The sequence below is a fragment of the Drosophila innubila genome (assembly GCF_004354385.1).
Source record: "Drosophila innubila isolate TH190305 chromosome 3L unlocalized genomic scaffold, UK_Dinn_1.0 0_D_3L, whole genome shotgun sequence".
Classification (NCBI taxonomy): Eukaryota; Metazoa; Arthropoda; class Insecta; order Diptera; family Drosophilidae; genus Drosophila; species Drosophila innubila.
This window is the reverse complement of record NW_022995376.1, coordinates 1,459,757-1,484,902: the sequence shown is the minus strand read 5'-3', so window position 1 is coordinate 1,484,902 and position 25,146 is coordinate 1,459,757. Positions and strand designations below refer to the sequence as shown.

The window sequence follows — 25,146 nt, the reverse complement described above, 5'->3', positions numbered from 1 at the left end:
CCGTTCGACCGTGCGATAGTAGTGTCTGCTCCAGTATGGACATCTTTTCCAGAACTTGATTATAAAATATTTTAATTAAATAAATATAATTTTCTAATGACTTTTTGTTCTCTGTCTAGAGAGATTTTTATTTTATTGGGTAAATAGTCGGTATTTTGGTATAATTTACAAGACGATGTTTCTTAGACAAACCCTTTATCATTTAATGTCGATTGATAAAAATCATCCTAACGAGCCTACGGAACATGTACTGCCGAAATCCGCAAGGATTTCGCTAAGTTTGAGCTATTTTTCTAAAAAGGACCTTTTTTTCTTAGCTATAACTCGAGAATGTCCTTATTTACATCAAAAGGACATACTTTATTATACTCACAGGAAGCAGTTCTTTCGATCTGCATTCAAGGATTTCAAGGATTCCTCAAAAAAAATATGCCACAATTTTTTACATGTATTTGCTAAGGAAAAATGACTTAAAAACAGAAAATCGGCTGTAACTCTGTTATTTCAAGGACTAGCAGGATGTCCTTTTGCACACAGAAAGTAATCGCCCTGTCCTATCTGAATATATAATAAAAAGGACGAAAGTCCATACAGGAGCCGAGATATACTGATTTTTTTTGTGTGGAGAAAATGTAGAGAAAATTAGCTATAACTCGAAAGTCCTTTGAAGGATTCTCATAAAACTGGTGTCAATCGAAGCCTTTGACGGAGTACTATCGATTGACCAAAGGACATTTAAATCGTCCTTGTAGTTTTGAAGTTATCAAGGATTTTGTGTGTTTTGCCCTGTTCTCCAGCAATTTTTGACTGAAATTTTTCAAGTTGATGATCCTTAGATGACCCCCCAAATTTGTGATGCCAATCGATAGAGTTCGTCCTTGCGAGGCTAACGAGACATGTCCTGCCAAAATCCGCAAGGACATGCCGAGGTTATGGTCGTTTTTCGTTTAAAATTCGATAATTGAAAGAATAAAGAAAAGAATTAAGATTTAGTTTGTTTTAGATTTATTTACATATTGAAAACATTCAATTGGTACATAAGGATGCTAAAATAGAGGATTAACTAAGTAGGTTCTGGTGCTTCCGGCGCCTGATGAGGCAGGAATCCTTCGTATTCGTCATCGGTACCCAGCACGTAGGTGGGAATATTGCCACGTCCCTTGACAAAGGTCTTGCCCCGGTAATTGCATTGTATATTGAAGTTGCGCAATTTGAGCGCTGTATTCTCAGTGACCTGGATCTTGCCAGGAATGCCCGTTGAGTCCATGCGGGATGCCATGTTGACAGGATTACCCCAGATATCATAATGCGGCTTCGATATGCCCACAACTCCGGCCATAGCCCGGCCATGGGAGATGCCAATACGGAGCATGCCATAATCCGTGCTGCCCTCGTACTCCGACTGCATGTTCTCCGCATTGAATCTTCTCATGGCACGCATCAGATCCAAAGCAAAGTTGGCCATCACCTTGATCACTTCATCGTTGCTCTTCTCATTGGCAATGTCCTCCTTGCTCATTCTGGGCGTGCTGTTTATCACATTGCCCTCGTACTGACCACGCTCCAGATCCAAAGCAATGGTGCTGCCATTGCCATAAGGAACTCGCTGCACTTGCTCGGATCCCGAGGTGCGATACTGACTTCTTCGGCCATTCGGCATCAGCGAGACATTGCGGAACTTGACCTGTGGCGCATTCACCTGCTCGGAACGTGTCACGTCCAGACCACAGGCTGCCATATATGTCCAGTTGGCCACCTTGATCTTCTCCACGCGCAGACTGTGCGAGTATTTGTTGAGCTGCAATGGAAATGTTTTTTGAAATCAGGAACAATCTTTAGTTTGGGATCACTTACAACATCGTCAAAGTCGCAGATAATCTCGTTGAGCACACGTAATCCTATTTTATCCGTGTCAAAGTTCTTGATTGAGGCAAACATAACCGCCACATTGTCGTACTCCTCGTAATACAGCTCATTCTGCTGCTGCTGCATTGACAGATAGAACTCCGCTGCAATGAAAAGTTAGTTAAAACATGTCTCTAAGATATAACTAAACGTGTTTGAAAACTTACCCACATGGGAGGGCAGTATATTGACCAGCAGCACCTTGATCGTGCCATTTGTGATCAGTGCATCATCCTGTTTCTGCAACAACTGACGCTTCCAACTGAAGATTTCAAATGAAAAATGCTGTTATTATTAGTCAGAACAAAATGTGAATTAAAGAACTGCACTAACTTGTAATCCACCTTGGCTATAAACTCAGTTTGTCGCTCCATCAAATGGAATATGCCCAGCGTTATAAAGATGAACAGAATATGCGAATATTCGGCATTTAAATTCACATTCGTTGAGGGACTGCTGGCGTAGATGTAATCAAACTCAACCACCACGAGAATAGCATATGTCACGGTGATTACCACAGCCACAGAGGTTTTCACAATGAAGGGTATGCGGGTGAACAGAAAGGATGTGCCGATAACCAGTGTCATACAGTTGGTGAGAATCTAAACAAAGATCAAATGATTACATTTAAAATGTGGCTGAAGTGTATTCAAATTTACCCAGGGATGAAAGCAATTCACACGCTCCTCAAACGTAAATGGCATTGGCTTCATTAATCCATTATCATCTTCCACAACATCATCTCTGACGCTACAATCTATCTGTTGGAGAAGAGAAAACGAATTCAGTTACATTTCATTTCATTTTAAAATTAAAATTTAGATATTTTGATAAGAAATATGAATTTTAAATACGATTAAAAATTAGCAATATAATGTTAAGTATTTAAAAATTGAGATAGAACTTGAAAACAAATACTTTCTCTGATAATATAATCTGTATTTCATTTTAAAAATTTAAATTTAGATTTGTTGATAAAAAATATGAATTTTAAATACGATTAAAAATTAACAATTTGATGTTAAGTATTTAAAAATTAAGATAGAAATTAAAAAAATACTTTCTCTAATAATATAATCTGTATTTCATCTTAAAATTTAAATTTAGATATTTTTTTATAAGAAATAAGAAATATAAAAAAAATACTTTCTCTGATAATATAAACTGTATTTCATTTTAAAATTAAGATTTAGACTTGTTGATAACAAATATGAATTTAAAATACGATTAAAAATTAACAATTAAATGTTAAGTATTTGAAAATTTAGATAGAACTTAAAAAAATACTTTTTCTGATAATATAATCTGTATAAACATAATTTTAAAAGAATATTCCCTAGCTTTCTACGCACCACTTGCATGGCAGCCACAGCACAATAGGAGGCAATGATCAGGAAATAGACAACAATGCGTAGAACAATATTGCCTTGCATGTAGTCGGACATCCTGTAGAGAAATATGCTTAATTTGGCCTGAGGACGCGACTGTTCCGTATCGGAGACATACATAATCCACAGCTTCTTGTACCAGGAGATGATAAGCAAGCTGGTAAGCAGACATATAGTAATGCCATCAATGATCCAATAATGATATTTGGCACTGAAAGAGTTACAAATAAAATTTATTAAATATTATATCTTTTAAGACTCTTAAAACTTACTCCTTGCTGAGCAGCTGTATGGTGAGCAGGCATATATAGACGAACCAGGCGAGTGCAATGCTATATTTGAACATCACATCCGGCTCCTTGATGTATTGCAATTCCCAGTTCCTTATGCGAAACAGCAGACAGAAGGAGCTGATGTTGCGTCGAAAGGTTTCCTCCTCGATCTCATCCTGGGTAGGATTTGTGGAGCGACGACACACTTTGGTTATCCTAAAAATAGGGCATTTAATTACTTCAATTCTTTATAGTAAAAATAAATCAGAGCTCGCAAATTATGTCCAACACTTTTACGTTTTGTTTTTTAAACGAAATTTACAATTATAAGTTATTTTTGGAAAAAGTAAATACGTTCACTGAAAACATTAAATTCCAAATTCGCTCAGCTTTTGACAAAGTCATATTTCTTGTAAGCTTATACAATTGTGTAATCCTTAGTTGTTATTGCACACTTTTGTGATTTTGCTTAATAAAAAAATATATAAAATAAAATACCAAAAAGTCCACAAAAAATCGGATATAAATATTTTGTTTTTGAAATTATCTTTTTTTGTGAGAGTATATTAAAGTATTATTCTAAATTGTTACTGCTCAGACACTTTTGAATTTTGCTTTTGTGTTGCTTTTTTTTGTGCTTCGTGACAAAAAAACCAACACAAAAGCAACTTAAAAAGCAAATTAAAATATTTTCTATTTTAGATCTTTTTTGAGAGCTTTTTTTGTGAGCTTATATAAAAGAATTATTCTAAGTTGTTACCGCTCAGACACGTTTGGGGTTTTGCTTAACACAAAGCACATAAAAACTAACAAAAAAGCAACTAAAAAAGTAAATTAAAATATTTTCTATTTTTGATCTTTTTTGAGACCTTTTTTTTGTGAGCTTGTACAAAAGTGCTATTCTAAATTGTTACTGCTCAGACACTTTTGTGTTTTTTTTTTGTATAATTTGTAGATAGAATTTAGCTGCTTTTTAAGAGTTTTTTAAACTTGTGTTGAGTGTTATTTGCGAGCTCTGGAATAAATGATTTGATTTGCAATTACTGTATACGACCGATGGGCATTTTATCCAGCTCGCGGCACATTTCCAGCTTGGCCTGGTTACGCACTTGGTTGTATTGCTGCAGGGTCGAGTTGTACATGAAGTTGGACTTGCTGGCCTCGCTCAGCTTCTTGGCCTGACGCTCCCGTTGCACCCGGCGAGGATCGTGCATGGGGGCCTATAACTTTCGTTTTTTGTGTAATTGTGCAAGTCATCCAGATGGGAGGATGGGAATACTCACGCGTAGCGATTTGATGAGAAAGGTGCGTATATTATGCTTTTGTAGCACAGGATCCTCGCGAGCCTTTTCCGTGCCATCCTCAAAGAAATACTCGCCATCTAAAAGTCCCAACGTTTGCTGACTCACATGGACACGTCCTGTGGCGCCGGTGGCCTCCAGTCGATTGGCAATGTCCACATCCTTGGACCAAATATCAAATTGCCACTTGGCGGCACCAATTACACCAGACAACACATCGCCGGAGTGCACACCGATGCGCATGTCAATGTTGAGATGTCGCTTCTCGCGCACATCGCGAATATCCTTGATCATGCGCAGTCCCAGATCCACACAGCACTTGGCATGATCCTCATTGGGACTGGCCAGTCCAGCCACACAGTAGTAGCAATCCCCCAAGAACTTGATCCTCATCACATTGTACTCCTCACTCGCAATGTCAAAACGCACGAATAAATCATGCAAAGCCTCCACCAACTTCTTCACATCCAGAGTTGTCGTCAGGTGCGTGTAGTTCACCACATCCGCATACAACACGGTCACATCCTTGTGCGGCTCGATGAAGAGTGTGCTGGCAAATATATTATATTATATTAATATATTTAGATTAATATCAGCTTGCAGGAATTGTATATTTATAAGTTTTTAAATCAATGTTACAATGTAGGAAGTATTTTTTAATTTATATAATTGTTTTCTTAAACAAAACTTTTATTAAAAATTGGCAAAATAGACCTTTTTCAACTAAAATTTTGGTACTTTTAGATACTTTTGTATTTAGATATTTTGGAAAGTTTAGAGTATATTTTTTAACAAATTAAACTTCAATATATAATTTCGGAAAAAATATAATAGAATCTGTTATATTAATATATTTAAAAATTTTAAAATCAACTTAAACTTTTTTTAATATTTATTTAAAATTTGAAAAGTAGCTATTTTATCTCAATACAAATTTTGGTATTTTAAGATACCTAAGCATTTTGATAATTTAAAAAGTTTTCAAGTTTTTTTTTTTGAAGATTGTTAAATAGCAAATTCTACAAAAGCTACTTCTACAGATTATAAACAAATAGATATATATAAAAAAAAAAAATTAGTAGATATTTTTTCAATTTAAAAAAATAAAATAAAATAAAAAAAATTAGTGTTATACTATGATTTTTAATTAAAAAGTGAAACCTAACTATCAACTTTATCTAGTTGAATCATCATAAAGAAAACAAATTCATTTTTGTGATTTAAAAGTTTCCTGTTTAAAGATAACCCATTCCAAATGGAATATCCAAGTATAGTAAGTCTAAGATTTTACCATTCATCCCAATATTTTTTTTTTGATTTAATTTTTTAAGCACCTAAATCGTATGATATTTACCCATGATCCGGTTGACGCCAACGCTTTAAAGCATGATTATTGTTGTGGATGCTCTGTTGGAATCCTGTGCGCTGTTGATGCTGCTGCTTGGAGCGCTCAATGCGATTCCTCACATCCTCCTGCAGACGATCCGCAATCTGTGCGGGAAGTATGCTCAACAACAGACTTCGCTCCTGATCTCGGGCATAGCGTAGTAAAAGATTCTCCTCCACATACTGTCTGCGATCCAGAAATGTTGTTCTCAGCGCTATATCTCGCATCAGGCGGAAAAAGATGCCCAGACAATTGACGCAGATCAAATAAATGGCTTCGCTGGAATTAAAATTGTTTTGTTTAAACATCGAATCGAATAGGAATAAGAATCCAGAGTTCTTACTTGAGTATGCTGTGCATTTGGATTTGGTTTTCCTCCTTGGAAGTGATCACAAAACTGTAGTTGATGATATAGCAGATGGTAACTGCAATGCCCAAGATGAAGGGCTGAAGAATGTACGGAATGGGCATGAACATATAGATGGCATATAGAGTGTAGGCGTCGTAGATGGGATTAAGTATATCATTGTTGCTGGTGGCGTGATAAATGTTCAGGCCGATATCTGTGGAAGCATAAAAATATTTTACAAATTTTTAAAAATCATTTCAGTACATAATGCTGACTAATTATATAGTAACATAAGCAAAATTGGAGGAAAAATAGGTACACAAAACATGAAATTATAAAATAAAAAGTAGAAAAGCAGAAATATAGAAATAATTGAATTACAAAATTTAAATTAGTTTTAAAAAAATTGGAATATCAAAAATTAGAAGCATCTGAAATCAAAGAAAAATAATCCCTATGGAAAAATTGTAACACATAATTCTAAGAATTACAAAATTAGTGGCAAAAAAATATAGTCACACAAAACTATTAAACTTTAAATTAAGAAATCAATATTAGTATTTTCTACACTTAGTTGAGAAAAATGTATTAAGGAATTTAGAGTTAGGAAAAAATTAGGAAAGCAAAAATTAGAAGAAAGTTTTTCTAGTTTTAAGAGGAATTTCCTTTTTTATCGGACTTAGATGCCGTTTAATATTATTCTTATTTTTTGTTTTGTAATTTGAATAAAAATAATAGTAATTCGCCAGAGAGGAAGAGACAAAGATAAAAGGTCAGATAAAGATAACGCACCCATTAGGACCATCACGGAGACGGCCAGCCAGGAGGAGGCATAGACAATCCAGGTGTGTTTGCTAATCAGCTCATTGCGGAAGTTGATCGAGAGTATTAGCCACATTATGAGACCGGTGACCACGTAGGCGCCCATATCGATATAGGCATAGGTCATATCCGATGAGGTGAACAGGAGTAAAGCGTGTGTTAAACTCACGAGCAGCTCGATAAAAATGAAGATCGATAAATAGCCAATGCGCAATCGACGCATATACAAGTCATAAGACTCCTCCAGCTCCAGATTACGGCATTTTCGCTAATGTCAAGTTGCAAATGTAATAAAGCTTAAGTGTAATAATTTGTAAAAAAATAAAAAAATACTCCATACCACAAGATAAGTCCATTCCCAATTCTTTTCATTGGGCGCTGTGGGAAATTCTTCGATATTTGATCGAAAGGGATGTGTGCCGGCATCGGTATCAAATTGTGAATTCATTTTCGTTTTATCGTTATCGCTATCGTTACGGTTATCGTTGCGCGGCGGCGTAATTCAAGTCTCCAACATTTTTGGTGGCAATTGAGTCGCAGCCCTGTGGAGAGGGGAAGGGGGAAGCGTGGCGGGGGAAGTTATATTAATTTATTATCAGATCAAACTCCTGAGCACATATAAATACAAAATACACAAATATTGAGTCGATTGACAGCAGTCTTTTGGGCTTATCTTACAGAGAGAGTGGCAGGGACAGAGAGAGAGAGAGAGAGAGCGAAGGTATAATATTTACAGTGGCTTACAGCTTATTAAACCTACTACAATTCAGACTGGTTTTTATTGCTAAGTTTAGATATATTAAATAAGCAATAAATTGAAAATGTTTTGTTATAACATTAATTAACAAATGTGCATTTACATTTGATTTACAAGATTAAACAATTTAAAGTGTGTAACATGTAAATGTAGTGGGTCCAATAAGCTGCGAGCCACTGTAAGAGTAATTGAAGCAAATATTTGGCTTATTGTTTCTCCTTCTCCTTCACCTTCCGACTTCGCACTTCTTTTCAACATTTTCAAGTGTATCGCAAATTGTGAGCGTTGCGGCAGCTAATTTAGCAATTTGTCTAATGTGTTGTTGATAGCGTTAATGGTTTGTAAATCACACACACTCGTATATCAATGCAGACACACACACACCCACACGCACATACAATATGCACAATTTAAACCGTTATCTATCGATTGCAACTGGACAATCGATGCAGCTGCTGCTTCTTCTTCTTTTTGTCTGTTACAAATTTATGATGACAAAAGACACTTGAAGTGGCATGTAATCGATATAATTCGCACTTCACTTTCGTTCGCCAATAAATACGATAATAATTAATGAAAATAAATAATAAAAATTAACACCACTTAAGCTCGTCAAGTCAATACATGGGACAACAGGCAAACAGGTATATCACAAATTACTCTTTGACAAAGCTGATAAGCGTCGTCGATTCGTCGATTGCCAGTTACGGTTGCGGTTACGGTTACGGCTATTGTTCGTTTGACGACGAACGCTTACGCTTTTACGGTTCAGCGCTGCTTAATTCACAATAATCACAATATCGACACGTCCAATGCGCTTGAAGTTCGGCGATCAACTGAGCGCAAAAAGAGAGTCGTATTCTTCATATCACAACTGTCTGTCTTATCAGTGTGAAGCGTGCGCCAAACAGTTGCAAGCTTGCTCGAGTTGCTGATTGATTGCATTGTTTTGTTTGATTAATTATTGATAGTCATTATATTTTTCACTTTATTCAGCATGTTTTTAAATATTAATTCGAGAAAGCGCGCCTAGCACACACTTTATATTCAGTTAGCAGCACTGAAAAAATATATTTACTTCTCTGTGATTGGCAGAGTCATGGCATGTTATCGTTGTGCCACCACACTTAGCGATTTTATGTTATGTTTCTGTTATTAGCATTGTCTATTATGCTGCTGTTAATGACCGTAAGAAACTGTTAAGTTGTCGCCGGTAAACAGCTGTTAAGCTGGATTTAAGCGCCATTTAACTATTTGCATTTTAGCTGCGTCGTGTCGAACATGATTTATTAAACCAGCACTTAATTTACGCAATATGGCGAGGGAAATAATTTTGAGAATCAAAATGCCAAGTTGAAAGAAAGTCTGAGCAAAAATAATTGCTTGCTGTTAAATAACAGTCGCAGCGAATGTTAAATGTCTGCTGCTGTTAAGCTATCACTACAAGTAAGAAGAAGAAATATTTTTGTTTTTTTCGGCCGTGTGTTTTTTTTGCTGCTCTGTCCTTATTTTTCGTGTTGCATGCTGAAAAATAAAGAAGAAAATTAGAACGTAGAACGCATATAAATAGAAAGTGTTGAGTGGAGTCGCTGCAATGTCAGCATTTACGGAATCGGCGCTACTCAAGAAATTATCTGAATTGAATACGAGTCAGCAGAGCATACAAACATTATCCTTATGGTTAATCCATCATCGCAAACATCACACGATTATTGTGCAAACCTGGCAACGGGAGCTACAGAATGGTGTGTATCGCATAGATAACATGGTAACAGTGTACAGTGACTGACAAAAGTATATTCCACAGTGGCTGAGCCCAAGAAACTGACATTCATGTACCTGGCCAACGATGTCATCCAGAACAGCAAGAAAAAGGGACCGGAATACGGCAAGGAGTTTAGCAATGTGCTGCCAAAAGTATTCGCACACATTGGCGAAAGCTGTAAGTCGGATAAGCTGCTTGGCAGTCTGGGACGCATATTAAATATCTGGCAAGAGCGTGGCGTCTATGATGCCAAGACAATTGCCGATTATCGCGGCCGTTTGCATAAGGAATCCTCATCCTCAGCAGCAGGAGCAGCTGGAGCTCATCCTGTAGCAGCTACAGGGAATGGCAATGGCAATGGCACAACCAAGACTCCCAGTGATAAGCACAGCAAAGTGACAGACAAGTCGGAGAAGCGGGAGAAACGCAAGCATGAGGAGCGTCTGTCCAAATCAAAAAGATCACGCACATCTCATCATGCCACAGCTGCAACTCCAATTGTGGAGCCAGCTGCTCCAGCTGCAGAGCCAGAAAATGGTCATACGCCACCATATTTGCCACTGGGTGAACCACCTGAGCCCGAGGAGCTCATCAAGGCATTGAACAGCATTGAGAACTCGGCCTCCAGTGATGCCTTGGTGCGGGAAAGAATTGCCAAGTTGCCGCCAGAGATATCCGAAATCAGCTGCATTAGCAAGCTAGAGGATAAGGAGAAGGCCAAGTTGTTGGCCAACCAGGTGCGTCACTTAATGCCTTAACTACTCCAGCAACTTGATAATGATCCACCTTTGATTTTACAGGTTAACGAGGCCGTTGATCTGCTGAATGATTACAATGCACGTCTCGCTGCTGAGATGGAGCAGCGCACCAAGTTGGCTGCCATGTTAAGGGACTTTCAGGCGGAGCAGAAGGAGCTACTGGCTCAGGCCGAGCAACGTTTGGATGTACGTCTGTTTGTTCTTAAAGCGAACAAATTACTTTTAAGCGTCACAAAGACTAGTTACCATTTAAATAGTTTTGTTTTTTTGTTTGTTAGAAAATCATTTGCCTTTCTTTTGTTTATTAAATCAAATAAGTTTCTTTCAATGTCTGTCTGTTCGCATAATTACCTAAATTTTCAAAACTATAGCAGTTAGAGCATCCAAATTTAATGACAGTAGTTGACAATACTAAAAAACTTGTGTAAACTTTTTCAGCTACAGTTTTGAGATTTGGCACACTTAATAATTGAGATATTATTTTAGAAAAGTGCCACAGAATCTCCAAAAATTTATGGAGTTATCTGTGGCACTTCTGATAATATTATTTTTATTATTCAATATTTTTATTAATCATTAAATGTTTATTGGTTGTTTAATTGTCTTACTTACCCGAGCTCGAAGCCAGAAAGTGTTTTTTGTTTTTAATATTTTGTGTAAGAATTATTTCTTTCTTTTATGTTTTCAAAAAGAAATCTATTCGATCAGACAACTAGTTTTTGAATCTATAAAGTGTTTATTTTTTTCTTAAATATATTAAATTTGTGCATATTTTTTTTTAATTTTAATGCATTTATTTTTCGTATACTGGGCATCTAACAGTCGAGCAGTATCGTTTTTAATTGTCTTTTCCCATGCACTTTGTTAATCTCTGCACTCTTCTCTCATTTTGCAGGAACACAAGAAGAAGCTGGCCAAGATGTTGGGCTTGCAAAAAGAGATCCACGATCATTTATCGAATCTGCCCGATCTTACCCAGCTGCCGGATGTAACTGGCGGCTTGGCGCCGCTTCCCTCAGCCGGGGATCTCTTCAATACGCTACACTGAGAGGAGAGTCGATCTAGACAAAGATCTGGACAAGATTTGCATGGATATCCAAGTTACCACAGCAGCTGCACACCAAGATATGAGAGGATTCAAAGTCCTAGTTTCTTACATGATAAATATACTTCTATTATTATTACAAAATGGAGCCTAATTTGGTCGCAATCGCTTGAGACACTTTCACCAAGTAAATTCATAGATGATAAATAAGATAAAAAAAAAACATGTTTATAATCTACATTTATTGACGGTTAAATAGAGCATATAATTACCTAATAGCTTTTCGTTTTATTTATATAAATTATAGCATGTAAAGTACAGGCAGCAGCAGAAAGCAGCAATCCAGTCGATATTACATAGTACATGAATTTGTTGAAAAAAAATCGAAAATAAATTTTTCTTTAAAGTTAATAATATTTATATGCAGAATCAATTAAGAGAGCAAATAATGACTAAAATGATATTCCGATTGAAAATCCATTGAATTTTTACAAAGTTATGCAGGTTTTTGTAGTTGGTGAAACCTATGACTTAGCAACTTTACAAGTCAAATTTTTTGTCAGATTTCTCTTGATTTTTTACAGAAAAATGAAACCTCTCAAAATCAAATTTAAAGTGTCGTTTTATACTAATTTGGGCCCCAGGAGTTGTTTAAAAGTGAAATCTCGATATTAAAAATTTTGAAAAAAATATTTCTTACGAAAAGTCAAAGGGGGAAGTACATGATGTTGTCGGAAAAAAATTAAAAATAAAAAAAATTTAAGTTAATAATTTTTAAATGCAGAATCAATTTCGAGGTTAAATAATGATCAATAAGATATTCCATATAGAAATCGGTTGAGTTTTGACAGAGTTATGACACAAGAAAGCTGGGATTTTTACCTCTTATGCTGTATTTCGTAGCCCAATCCTCTCCAGCTCGCTCCTCTTTAGTGCATCACATAGTTGGCCGTGCCCTGCCACTTCTCGACAAAGGCAATGATGTCGGTCACGTTGCTGCCTGGTGACATTTTCACAGCCACCGCAAATTTGCTCCAGACATCGCGATTGACTTGACTGGTGGAGGATTGAAAGGTGACGGGTTGACGACCACGCACTGGATAACCACTGAGCAGACAGGGTGTGTCGTTGGGACCCAGACTGGATTCATATAGTCCACGATCATCGTTGGGCAGCAGTTGATCCACCTGTTGATCCATGCTCACCGCCAAAACCCATTCCCGAACCTCCTCGTGAAGATTGGGCTCGTTCTTGAGATGAATATCCTCGGGTAGAGGGACTGAGCTCGGGAAATCTGTGGCTGCCAGATCCGAGTGATCCACCAGATTGCCGGAACCCTCCTCGATGGCCTCACAGACGTCCAGGTAATGATTCAGCATGACAAAAGCCTCCGCTTCACGTCCCGCCTGGCGCAGATCCATGCCCGCCTCATAGAAGCCCTTATCCACTGGCAGCACATCCGTGTGCCGCAACAGGGACAAGGAGAGACGCACTGCGACGGGCTGGAGGGATTGCACCGATCTGCAGGCGGATCGAGTGGCATAATAATGGGCAATCATCAGATACTGCTCCGTGGATGAAGTAAACTTGGCCTGGACATGATCCGAGGCACGTAGCGCCTGAAGCAGACGATGCAGAAAGTCCCGCAGACGTTGCCACACCTGACCCCCCTCCGACTGCTCCTCGCGCAGGGACAGGCAATCCAAGGCAATCCTGGCATAGATATTAAAGTGCTCCTCAATGGCTGGAGCTCCATAGCTCAAATACAATCCCAAAGCATTGATGCAATCTCCCTCCCGTATCAATTGAGCTGCATAGACAGCCACGTATTTCTGGAGCACCGAGGGATTCAGTTGCTTGGCCTTCTCCAGGCAACGTTGCCATTGTCCCTGCTCCGCCAGCAGATCCAAGGCACTGATGATATCAATGTCCGCCAGTTGCTCCACATTTCCCTCGTGCTTCAGCCGGGATTTCTGTTGCTGTTCCACATAGGAGAGCAGCTCTGCATCAATCTCCTTGGCTAGACGACGTGCCTGGTGTATATGGAATTTACAATTGTAGAAATAAAAATTGTTATTTTCTTAATTTATAATAATTTTTTTTTAATTTTGTAATAAATTTGTCTCAGCTATGTTGTTTAAAAATTTCAGCCTCCTAGTTCTTACCGTTCAGGCACCACAACGATCAGTTAGTTGGTCAGGACAAAGAGTTTTACATACAGTGGCTCTCAGCTTATTTGACCCACTACACTTACATAGCAATCATTTGTGATTTTATGGTAATTAAAATTTAAAATTATTTTTTAAATTTTGTAATAAATTAGTCTCAGCTATATTGTGTGAAAATTTCAGCCTCCTAGTTCTTACCGTTTAGGCACCACAACGATCAGTTAGTTAGTCAGGACAAACAGCCTTACATACAGTGGCTCTCAGCTTATTTGACCCACTACACTTGCATAGCAATCATTTGTGATTTTATAATAATTAAAATTTATAATTATATTTTAAATTTTGTTATAAATTAGTCTCAGCTATGTTGTGTGAAAATTTCAGCCTTCTAGGTCTTGCCGTTCAGGCACCACAACGATCAGTTAGTTAGTCAGGACAAACAGCCTTACATACAGTGGCTTTCAGCTTATTTGACCCACTACTCTTACATTCTAAATCATAAAAACCCTACGTAAAATCATTATAATCCGTTTTAAAATATTAATTTAAGTTTAAAATAAAAATAATCATCATTATTATTCCCTGATCTTTCCTTACCTTGGACCACTGTTCAGCCTGGATAAAGACATCGACTGCCTGCTTGTGGAGATTTGCCACCACATACAGCTGAGCAGCGCGTCCAATCTGCTTGATGGCCAGGAGACGTGGTCCCAGCAACTCTGCCAGGTCCTGTGCATCCTTGCGGTCCAGGAACTGAATGACTATGTCGGCGGCACGGAGCAGAGCACGTTCCAAGGTGGCTGAATCCTCGGCATTGTTCGCATCTATCTGCATGAGACACTCGGCCGCCTTGCGGAATTGTTCCCGCTTGGCGAATTCCGCGGCACGTTGCAAATAGGCGCGGGAATCCCCGCCAGAATCCTCACCCTGCAGCTGGCCACGTTGCTGTTGGGCTTGGAGTCGCCTCAGATCATTCAGAGCCGAGGGAAAATGCTCCTCGGCAATGCGCAGAGCATCCTCGTAGAGGGATTCCTCCTTGTAGTGCTCGATGATGAGTTCCGGACGCTGGGCACGCAGTAGCAGCATCTCATAGTCCTGGTAATTGCGTGTCTCCAGCGCGCAGGAAGCCTGTGCGATCAGCACCTCGTTTATGGCATCGGGAAGATGCTGCTCGGCCACGTTGAGAGCTGCCTGCCAATCTCTGGCATGCTGATACATCAGGATCGCCTCCTTGGGCTTGTGTGCCTTAAGGAATTCCGCCTCGGCTGCCTCATATTTGCCCTCATCCTCCAGCGACATGGCTATCTTCAGATGCACCTCATCCGTCGGTTTACCCGCAAAGCGACACAGTTCCATGGCAAACTCCAATTCTCCCGAATCGCAGGCGAATCCCACAGCCGTGTCCAGTAGTCCTAGCTTGCTCAGCAGACGCACTGCACTCTCTAGAGGCATCGATTTGGCCCACGTATAGGCCACCTGTTATAGGGTAGTGAATCATCTTAAACACGTTAGTATCGATCATATTTCGAAAACAAGTGGGAAAGTTAGTTGAGATCCCGAGCATAGGATACCCGTTGCTTATTTCAATATAAATAAAAGTACTTTAAAGAAATTAATACCTAATAAAAACTACTGCATAGTTTTAGGTGATTATATTGAAATATTAAGTTTATAAATAACTTTGGTTAGCTATTACTTCCGTTATACTTGTTTGATCTTGCAGCGGCTAAGTGAGATTATAGATAATATTAACAGATAACGTTAATTACTATAAAAACTGCATTATCTTAAAAGCTGTGGGTGTGGTGGCTTTTCACGATTTGCGGGGGACGAAGGGGGCGTGTCAAAAATTTAAAACAAACTTTACCTGCGTGGGGTCTATAGAAGTCTGTGTGCCAATTTTGGTATCTCCATCTCTTATAGTCTCTGAGATCTAGGCGCTCACACGGTCAGACAGACGGACAGACGGCCAGACGGACAGACAGACAGACACAAATGGCTATATCGGCTCGGCTTTTGAAGCTGATGAAGAATATAAACACTTTATGGGGTCGGAGATGCCTCCTTCTCCCTGTTACATACATTCCAACGAACACAATATACCCTCTTACTTATTTTTTAAGTAACGGGTGTATTTAAAATATATCAGTCAAATCAAATAAAGATCACTGCGGACGGTAGTTCACGCTAGTGACGAAAGCAGCACAAAAGGGTGCGAAAGGTGACTAGCTAATTTGGAAAATTTTCTAATAAAGAATATCTATCGATAGTTTTAATTTATGAAGGACTCTCACCTGTTGGCTAGCTCCCTCCGTGCCCTTCTGCTTGGCCACCCGATAGCCATCTTCCCAGCGGGACGAGGACAAATACATGTGCACGGCGGATTTCCAGTCACCGGAGGCAATGAAATGCAGCTCGGCATTCTTGAATTTGCCCCGTGACTCCAGCTGACGAGCGAGATGAAGATGCGTGCTGTCCAGTAGATCCTTGTGATACTTTTCGACTAATCGTATCATGGAATCGTAGAGTTCCCTTCGCTTATACATGGCTATGGCTAGATCGGGCTCATTGACAGCAATTAACACCTTCTCCGCGTCCCGGTACTTGCCCTGCTCCTCCAGGCTACTGCCCAGCTGGACAAAGAGTTCCCTTAGTTGCTCCGCCTTGAGGTACTTCTCTCCCAGGACATAGGCGCGTTCCCATTTCCCGTGACGATTGAGCAGCTCGATGGCATCTCTGTAGAGATTCGCACGCACCAGAAGATCCTCGGCTCCATCCAGATCCCCGGCAAAGGCCAAGTGCTTGGACAGATCCAGAGCATAGCGTTGTATCAGCTCCGGTTCGTCCAGCACCTTTGCAATCTGCACGGCCTTACGCCATTGCTTGGCACCGACCGCCGCCTCGAGCGCCTTTTGTGTGGCTCCCGCTTCGATGTAGTGATTGATGGAGGCATCCAGTTGCTTGCGACTGACCAGCCAATCTCCCCACTGCTCCTCCAAGGCCGTCACCTCCTGCGGCGACACCACGCGTGCCAGCTCCAAGGCCCTGGCATAGGCACCGCCCTTGCGGTAGAGCGCAAGAGCCGCTTCCGGACGAGACAGACGGTGCGCAATGTCGCCAGCCAGTTCGTAGAGTTCACAGTGCACTAATCCCTCGGTGACCTGTAGCATTCAGATGACTTGAAATACCTCTAACTTAAGCTAAAAGCTAGAAAATTGAAGATGAAAGCTTAAAAAAAAGCGGTACTTCCGTCTGTCTGTACGTCTGTCCGTCTGTCGGTCTGTCTGTCCGTCTGTCTGTCCGTCTGCCTGTCCGTCTGTCTGTCCGTCTGTCTGTCCGTCTGCCTGTCCGTCTGTCCGGTCTCAGAAACTATAAGAGCTGGAGACTTCAAACTTAGTATGTAGGTTCGAAAGTCAAGTATGAGTATGAACAACTTTTTGTTCTTTCTTTAGCAAATTGATAGAATATGCACGTATGTTGGTCCGTACGGCATCAGTACATCAGTATAACCTGAGTACAGGTTATCGTACTGCGAGCCGACGGTAGACGAGCAAAGCGAGCAGGGGGCTTAAAGTATTTTGTCATTTCGAAAAGTTTGTTACCATTGACGCCGACTTTTGGTATTTTATGTAGCCGTTGAAAGCATTAAAAAAAAACCGAAAAAGCCAAATATATTTAAAAAAAAAGCCAGAATTCCCGCTTTCCGCAATTGTCAAATTTTTCCCCGCTATTGGGCTTCAAAAAAAGCCAGATTTGACGGGAAAAAGCGGTTTTGGCAGCACTGTTTACAATAGACCTCAATAGATGGCAGTACAGTAAGGACTTTTAGGACAAACCGACCTACCTGCAGCATCAGTTGCTCATCCTGCAGCAGATGAGGCGTCTTTAAAGCGAGTCGTGCCGCTCGAGCGGGTTTTTTGGCCTTGAGGAACAGGGACATTGCCTGCTGCAGTTCCCCCTCATCCTCCAGCACCTGACCTGCCTTCTCCTGCTGCTCCGTCTCCAGCAGAAAGTCCATGTGCTGTTGCCTCAACTCCGGCAATCGGGCGTAGCCTCTTCTCTCGGCCAGGGCCACAGCCTCATCCCACATGCGCAGCTGCTGATACATACCCAGGGCTGCCTCAATGTCGCCCTGCTCCAGGTAAATTCTCTCCGCTGCACGCAGATCGGAGCCGAGCAGCGCCAACTTCGCTCTGACCTCGGGACAATGTATTCCCGGACTGCCAGTTGATTGCTCAAAGTCATCCGCCTGCTGGATCATCTCTGCCAGGTAATACGCTTTCGAGACATTCCCCAGGGCTGCATAACAACGTTGGGCCACCCGCAGGTTCCCCTCCTCCAGCGAGATAATGGCCAGATTGTGCCACATCGCCTTGGCCGCCGGCTTATCGCCCAGCGATTCCAGAAAGTGCACAGCACGTCCAAAGTCATTGTCATTGACGGCGGTGCCAAATTCCACGAGTCCCTCGTCCAGCTGGTAACTGTGCTCACTGGGTCCGTCCTGAGTGCGAACCACTGTGCGACCCTGGGGAATACAAATATTATGGCAAAAATGGATTGTGATGGTCAAAAAATTTAATTTTCCAATTTTAATGCAGAATTAATAAAGAGACCAAACCATGATCAAAATGATATTCCGCATGAAAATCGGTTGAGTTTTGGCAAAGTTATGAGGATCTGAAGTTTTTGATATAGTGTTAAGACGAAAGTAAGAAAATTACGGAAAAAATGGACAATGAGGCAAATTTTTTAAGTGAAAAATATTTTGATGTAGAATCAATTTAGAGGCCAAATAATGATCAGAATGATATTCCGCATGAAAATCGGTTGAGTTTTGGCAAAGTTATGAGGGTCTGAAGTTTTTGACATAGTGTCAAGGGGAAAGTATGAAAATTACGGAAAAAATGGACAATGAAGCAAATTTTTTAAGTGAAAAATATTTTGATGCTGTATCAAAATAGAGGTAAAATAATGATCAAAGTGATAATCCGCATGAAAATCGGTTGAGTTTTGGCAGAGTTATGACAATTAGAAGTTTATGAGTAAGTGTCAAGCGGAAAGTCAAGGGAATGTACTGATAAAATAGACAGTGATAGGGAGAAAAATTTAATTCTGTAAATAAATAATATTTTGATGCTGAATCAATTTAGAGGCCAAATAATGACCAAAATGATTTTCTACATGAAAATCGGTTGAGGTTTGGCAAAGTTATGAGAATCTGAAGTTTTTGATATAGTGTCAAGGGGTAAGTATGAAAATTTCGGAAAAAATGGGCATTAAGGCAAATTTTTTAAGTGAAAAACATTTTGATGCTGAATCAAAATAGAGGTAAAATAATGATCAAAATGATATTCCGCATGAAAATCGGTTGAGTTTTGGCAAAGTTATGAGGATCTGAAGTTTTTGATATAGTGTCAAGGGGTAAGTATGAAAATTACGGGAAAAATGGACAGTAAGGCAAATTTTTTAAGTGAAAAATATTTTGATGCTGAATCAAAATAGAGGTAAAATAATGATCAAAATGATATTCCGCATGAAAATCGGTTGAGTTTTGGCAAAGTTATGAAGTTCTGAAGTTTTTGATATAGTGTCAAGGGGAAAGTATGAAAATTACGGAAAAAATTGACAGTAAGGCAAATTTTTTAAGTGAAAAATATTTTGATGCAGAATCAAAATAGAGGTAAATTAATGATCAAAACGATATTCCGCATGAAAATCGGTTGAGTTTTAGAAAAGTTATGGTGGTCTGAAGTTTTTGATATAGTGTCAAGGGGTAGGTATGAAAATTACGGAAAAAATGGACAGTGAGGCAAATTTTTTTTGTGAAAAATATTTTGATGCAGAATCAATTTAGAGGCCAAATAATGATCAAAATGGTATTCCGCATGAAAATCGGTTGAGTTTTGGCAAAGTTATGAGGATCTGAAGTTTTTGATATAGTGTCAAGGGGAAAGTATGAAAATTACGGAAAAAATTGACAGTAAGGCAAATTTTTTAAGTGAAAAATATTTTGATGCTGAATCAAAATAGAGGCCAAATAATGATCAAAATGATATTCCGCATGAAAATCGGTTGAGTTTTGGCAAAGTTATGACCGTTCGAAGTTTTTGAAAAAGTGCCAAAGGGAAACTATGGAAAAAGAGGACAGTTTGAATACTTAGTTACGGGAAAAAGAGAATTAAAACCAAATAAATCAAAACTATCTAAAAAATACGAAGTACCCCCTAAAAAGGTAGTCCCATGGATACTTACATTCTCCCGCAGTACCTCGATGGCTTCTCCCCGGATGGTCTGCAAGGTCACGTGCTCGGGCAGATCGATGTTGTACCAGATGGCCAGGTTGCTGTTGCTCTGGGCCACAACGACATCGCTCTGGGGCACCCACTGGACAAAGGAGATGTTGCTGAGCAGTGTCTGCTTCTTGCCACTGTAGTTGTCCACGAGAATGAGGCGGAGTTTCTTGTCCCGGAAGAGCAGCTTGTGCGCCGTCTCGCTGAGTTCCAGCCAATCGATCTTTGTCTCGTGATTGATCTGTCCAGTGATCATCTGACTGACTAAGTCCACCACACAGATTGTCTTGGCATCCAGAAGAAAGGCCAATTTCTTGTTCTCCCGTCCATTGCCACGTTCATTTAAGCGCACAGAGATCACGTGAGGATTGACGAATTCCGTGCGCACAGAGCCGAGAATGCGATTGTCTCCGTACTCGACCAGACTCAATTCTCCCACATTGAAGATGAGACAGACATGCAGATTCTCAAAGTAGAAGCGCTCGTGTCTTCCCGATGCGGTCCAAGGCACCTCGCTGGCCAGATTCCTCGTCAGATCGCACAGGATCAAGGACTCTTCGGTGCGTCCTACCAGAAAATTATCCTTACCCATTATTCGCACATCATCTATCTCCAGTCCCAGCTGAGACTCGATTGTCAGCTGTTGTGTAGGTTCCGCTAGAGAACGCACTAACAATTGACTTGGCGCCACAAAGATCAGCTCGAATTTGTCCTGCCAAATGGTTCGTTTCAACACGGACTCAAAAAGAAGCACGGCTCCGCTCACGGATCCCAAGGCGAGTCGGGCGCCATCTCGTCGCCAGATCAGGGCACTCAGAGTGTAGAGACAACTGATCTCCTTGCTGGCACTCTCACTCCACGCACTCTGACGTGGACTCCAGGCAAAGATCCGGATGCGATCGTAACTCCCAAAGGCCACGGCCTGTCCATTCGGACTACAGGCGGCCACTGTGAACTCGCGCTCTCCCTCCGTGCGGGAGTAGTCGAAGCAACGCTGCTGACGGCCCTGAGAGCGAGAAGACAGAGAGAGATGAGAGAAAGAGAATGAGAATGCGATAGAGAAGAATGAAGAGACTGAAAAGGGCAGAAAGGGAGCATTATTCGATGATTTTAACTGGGAAAGCCTTTGGCACCTCACAGGCGCCAGAGAGACGCACAAGAAGAGAGAAAGAGAGAGATGAAAGAGATGAGAGAGAGAGAATGAAAATGCGGTAGAGAAGAATAGAGAGTCAGAAAACGCAGAATGGAAGCAATATTCGATGATGTTAGCTGGCATAGCCTTAGGCACCTAACAGGCGCCAGAGAGACGCACAGGAAGAGAGAGAGAGAGAGAATGGGAAGAATGGAGAGACAGAAAAGGGGCAGAAAGGGATCAAAATTCTATGATGTTAACTGGTAAAGCCTTAGGCACCTAACAGGCGCCACAGAGACGCACAAGCACTCGAACGCATAGCAGCCGAGAGAGAGGGAGAGTGAGATGAAAGAGGGAAAGAGATGATATTTTCTGATATATACTGCCAGACCCTTGGGTAAAGGCTTTTTACCTCATTGTAGATGATAGGCAGAGGAGAATGAGACAGCGAAGAATGAAGAATAAACTTCCAGACTCTTTGACAGCGAATTCCTATCTTATTGTCTTGGCTCTTTCTGCTCCTAGTGCTCTTCCCGTTTTTTTTAGTAAGTGCCGCCAGAGAGTCGCACAAGCACTCGAGCATAGGTGCCGTTGTCTGGTGAGCTTACAATAACAATATACATGGAGAAATATCCAACGCCTTAGGCCAAGTCTAGTTCCAAATTTAAAGACTCCTTACTTATATTTTGCTAACAACATTTCTAGAAAACTTATTCCCCTTGACTTTGGTCCACAGTAAAGCCTTAAATACATTACTAATATTTTTTTCCAGTGCATAGAATATTCTCCATTTCTTCCTTCTACTCACCACACTATCGTAGAAAATAATCCTTTGATCGCATCCTGCGGCACAGAAGCCTCCTTGGGGCCAGGCCAGAGCGAAGGGCGGCACCGGATGTTGGACTACACGACCCAGAGGTTCACTGGCCTCCTCCGAGAGGTAATAGCGTATGATGGTGCCATCATTGTGGCCACTGAGAAACCCACTTCCCTTGGTATTCGCAGCAAGGGAAATGCAGATGCTGTCACCGCCATAAAGACTCTGCGACTTGTTGCTCTTGCAGTGCAGAGCACGCACTTTGCCATCTTCTAGACCTGAGAGAGACAGGAATAAGAGCATTAGTACACTGAAAAAAAAGACCAACTTATAAAATCCAAAACATTCGTCTTAAATATTTTGTTCTTAAAATCAGAACATTTTAAGACCATATTACTAATACTAAGAATATTAATCGAAAAAAAACAAAAGTTTTTAATACAAGAATACAAGTCTTAAATTGTCAGGAAAGTAAAATTGTATGTACTATTTCATATTAAACATATGGTGGACCTGTGGCGCTCTGCTTAAAGAAGCCGCTTCAATTGCGAAGCAGTAGACGCCGGTTCGAATCCCACTCGTAACAAATTAAAATAACATTTATAAAATTAATAAAATTAATAAAATTACTAAGACAGAATAAAAAAAATTATAAATTTAAGAAATCATTTTTAATTAATTTATTATTTGTTGATTTTAATTTTGAGAACATTTGTTCTTTAAATAAGAACCTGGTCTTATTTGAAATGTTCTTAAATCAAAAATAAGTTTTCTTAATTTAAGAATTTAATGTTCTCAATGCATTTTTTAGAATATTAATTTATTATTTGTTGATTTCAATTTTGAGAACAGTTGTTCTTTAAATAAGAACCTGGTCTTATTTGAAATGTTCTTAAATTTAGGATGTGTTTTCTTAATTTATGAATATTATGCTCTAAATGCATTTTTTCGAAAATTAATTTATTATTTGTTGATTTTAATTTTGAGAACATTTATTCTTAAAATAAGAACTTGGTCTTATTTGAAATGTTTTTAAATCCTAAATGACTGTTCTTAATTTAAGAATATTATGTTCTCAATGCATTTTTTAGAATATTAATTTATTATTTGTTGATTTTAATATTGAGAACATTTGTTCTTTAAATAAGAACCTGGTCTTATTTGAAATGTTCTTAAATCAAGGATCTGTTTTCTTAATTTAAGAATTTAATGTTCTCAACGCATTTTTTAGAAAAAATTTTTTAATTTTGAGACCAAAACCGTGATTTTAGAACATTTCTTTTTAACAGTGTAGTTCCTAAAAGAGGTGTACTTCCTCTTTTTCTTGCACTTACCCGCTATAATGGCGCCTGAAGTCAGCCAGATGAGCGCAGTGACAGCTCCAGCTTGCGGGAACTTGTTGCAAATGACTTTCTTATCGTTCCAGGATTCTCCCAGCTTGTAGACATACACAATGCAGTCGCTTTGTCCCACCGCCAATTTGGTGGAGTCTGGACTAAATGCCAATCCTCTGATGACATAGGAGTTTTTGCCATTCGCCGCATTCGCTGGCTTCGTGCTGAACTTGTCCCTTCTCTCTCCCGCATCATCGTAGAGCAGAATGTGACGATCTGACGTCGCAATCGCCAGTTTCTGCTGATTTGGCGACCAGGCGAGTCCTGCAATCCTTTGAATGTGCTCCTGCAAAGGAAATAAATGAAATTGCGAAAAAATTCCATTTTAAAAGGTGTTAAAAATCGGCTGATCTAGGATTTCTTTTCTAAAAAGAGCTCCTGATATTTGATTTTATTTCGTTTCTTATTAGAATTAATATTTTAATCCTAAAAACTTAAATAAAAATATGCCGAATTTAAAAGTTACAACTGTTTTTTCGCAATGATTTTTAATTCTTTGAATTTTAAACAAAATTTGAAAAATTGTATACTGTAAAATAATATACGTTTGTATATAATAATACGTTTCTTTGTGTGTACTTTAAAAATACAAAAATTTTAAGCTAGAATTTTAAAATGACTTATATTCCTTATTTCTATTTTAAAAAGAGCTGCTGATATTTGATATTATTTCGGTGTTTATAGGAACTTTTTACTTGAGCTTAATATTTTAGACAATCTTAAATTTTAAGCCCAAGAACTGAAATAAAAATATGCCGAATTTAAAAATTATAATTTTATTCCACAATATTTTTTTTTTTATTGTGGGAATTATAAAAAAAAATTGGAAATTGTAAAAGTCATTTTAAAATTCTTGATTAAAATTTCTGTATTTTTAAAGTACACTGGAATATAAGAATGTTATTATTTTGTGTGTACTTTAAAAACACAGAAATTTTAGGCTAGAATTTTAAAATGACTTATATTTCTTAAAAAATTTAAACTTGTTAAAAATGATTATTTATTTGAATTATAAGTATACAACAAATGTAGATTATTTATGTGAAAAAAACTTTGCAGAGGAAAAAAATGATTTGTGTTTTTTTTGGTGAACATTAAAATTAGTGAAATGCGTAAAGGAATTTTGCCACGCCTTCTTGTGCCTCACCTGCCCCTCGAGTAATGTGCGTAAATATTTCAATTGCATTGTTTATTGTTAATTGTTTATTAGCGAACTTTAAGTTTAATCTGCAGTCGACAGCAAAATCCGTAATTCAATAATAAATTATCAGCTCAGAGTTTAGTGCTTTAATGTTTGTTGTGGGCAACAGTTGTTGTGGCAACCAATGTGGCAAGCAGAGAGTGGAGAGGGGAAGCGAAGGGAGGGGGGGAGGGGGTGATTGCAACCCCCTTTGATGTGTTGTCTCTGTTTTGTTGGTGTTTCCGCTTTGCGCTTGGCATTCTAAATAAATGGCTTTTGTGTTGTCTGTGCAACATTTTGAGGCAGCAGCGACAAAAACAACAGCAACAAAAACAGCAACAACAACCGGGCATGCCACATGCCACAGGATGTGGCAGCGTCGATTGGCGCTTTCTTTGCCTTTCTCTTTGTCTCTC

General features: G+C 39.3%; 3 protein-coding genes across 10 annotated transcripts; 1 reads left to right on the top strand and 2 right to left on the bottom strand.

Annotated features, from left to right (window-relative positions):
- Positions 1–982: 982 nt before the first annotated feature.
- Positions 983–9,029, bottom strand: LOC117788064 (adenylyl cyclase X E). 8 transcript variants are annotated; one of them, XM_034626724.1, is made up of 14 exons: positions 8,842–9,026; positions 7,765–8,097; positions 7,395–7,692; positions 6,597–6,816; positions 6,221–6,532; positions 4,849–5,416; positions 4,610–4,785; positions 3,566–3,781; positions 3,258–3,504; positions 2,565–2,666; positions 2,239–2,507; positions 2,073–2,167; positions 1,855–2,009; positions 983–1,798 (listed from the first exon to the last, which is right to left on the bottom strand). In XM_034626724.1, exons 2-14 carry the CDS (start codon positions 7,870–7,872, stop codon positions 1,064–1,066), a joined length of 3,501 nt encoding a protein of 1,166 aa, XP_034482615.1. In that variant the 5' UTR covers positions 7,873–8,097; positions 8,842–9,026; the 3' UTR covers positions 983–1,063. The 8 variants fall into 8 exon arrangements, with proteins under 8 accessions (XP_034482615.1, XP_034482614.1, XP_034482618.1 ...); XM_034626723.1 differs by having other exon boundaries at positions 7,765–7,966; XM_034626727.1 differs by having other exon boundaries at positions 7,765–7,966; positions 8,939–8,957.
- Positions 9,030–9,365: 336 nt separating this feature from the next.
- LOC117788581 (regulation of nuclear pre-mRNA domain-containing protein 1A) lies at positions 9,366–12,025 on the top strand. Its single transcript, XM_034627369.1, has 4 exons — positions 9,366–9,926; positions 9,989–10,683; positions 10,747–10,890; positions 11,600–12,025. Exons 1-4 carry the CDS (start codon positions 9,776–9,778, stop codon positions 11,750–11,752), a joined length of 1,143 nt encoding a protein of 380 aa, XP_034483260.1. The 5' UTR covers positions 9,366–9,775; the 3' UTR covers positions 11,753–12,025.
- Positions 12,026–12,534: 509 nt separating this feature from the next.
- On the bottom strand, positions 12,535–24,736 carry LOC117787964 (intraflagellar transport protein 172 homolog). Its single transcript, XM_034626608.1, has 8 exons — positions 24,698–24,736; positions 23,491–23,836; positions 22,148–22,434; positions 20,170–21,213; positions 17,762–18,442; positions 16,212–17,078; positions 14,515–15,393; positions 12,535–13,782 (listed from the first exon to the last, which is right to left on the bottom strand). Exons 1-8 carry the CDS (start codon positions 24,734–24,736, stop codon positions 12,679–12,681), a joined length of 5,247 nt encoding a protein of 1,748 aa, XP_034482499.1. The 3' UTR covers positions 12,535–12,678.
- Positions 24,737–25,146: the final 410 nt, after the last annotated feature.

Coding starts and splice junctions, on each gene's coding strand:
- LOC117788064 (XM_034626724.1), bottom strand. CDS start 7,872: ATGAATTCACAATTTGATACCGATGCCGGCACACATCCCTTTCGATCA. Junction 4,786..4,848: donor TTCTCATCAAATCGCTACGC/GTGAGTATTCCC, acceptor CGAAAGTTATAG/GCCCCCATGCACGATCCTCG. Junction 2,667..3,257: donor CTGTGGCTGCCATGCAAGTG/GTGCGTAGAAAG, acceptor CTTCTCCAACAG/ATAGATTGTAGCGTCAGAGA.
- LOC117787964 (XM_034626608.1), bottom strand. CDS start 24,736: ATGCAATTGAAATATTTACGCACATTACTCGAGGGGCAG. Junction 18,443..20,169: donor TCGAGGTACTGCGGGAGAAT/GTAAGTATCCAT, acceptor TGTATTCCCCAG/GGTCGCACAGTGGTTCGCAC. Junction 13,783..14,514: donor AGGCTGAACAGTGGTCCAAG/GTAAGGAAAGAT, acceptor CATATACACCAG/GCACGTCGTCTAGCCAAGGA.
- LOC117788581 (XM_034627369.1), top strand. CDS start 9,776: ATGTCAGCATTTACGGAATCGGCGCTACTCAAGAAATTATCTGAATTG. Junction 9,927..9,988: donor GCAACGGGAGCTACAGAATG/GTGTGTATCGCA, acceptor TATATTCCACAG/TGGCTGAGCCCAAGAAACTG. Junction 10,891..11,599: donor AGGCCGAGCAACGTTTGGAT/GTACGTCTGTTT, acceptor CTCATTTTGCAG/GAACACAAGAAGAAGCTGGC.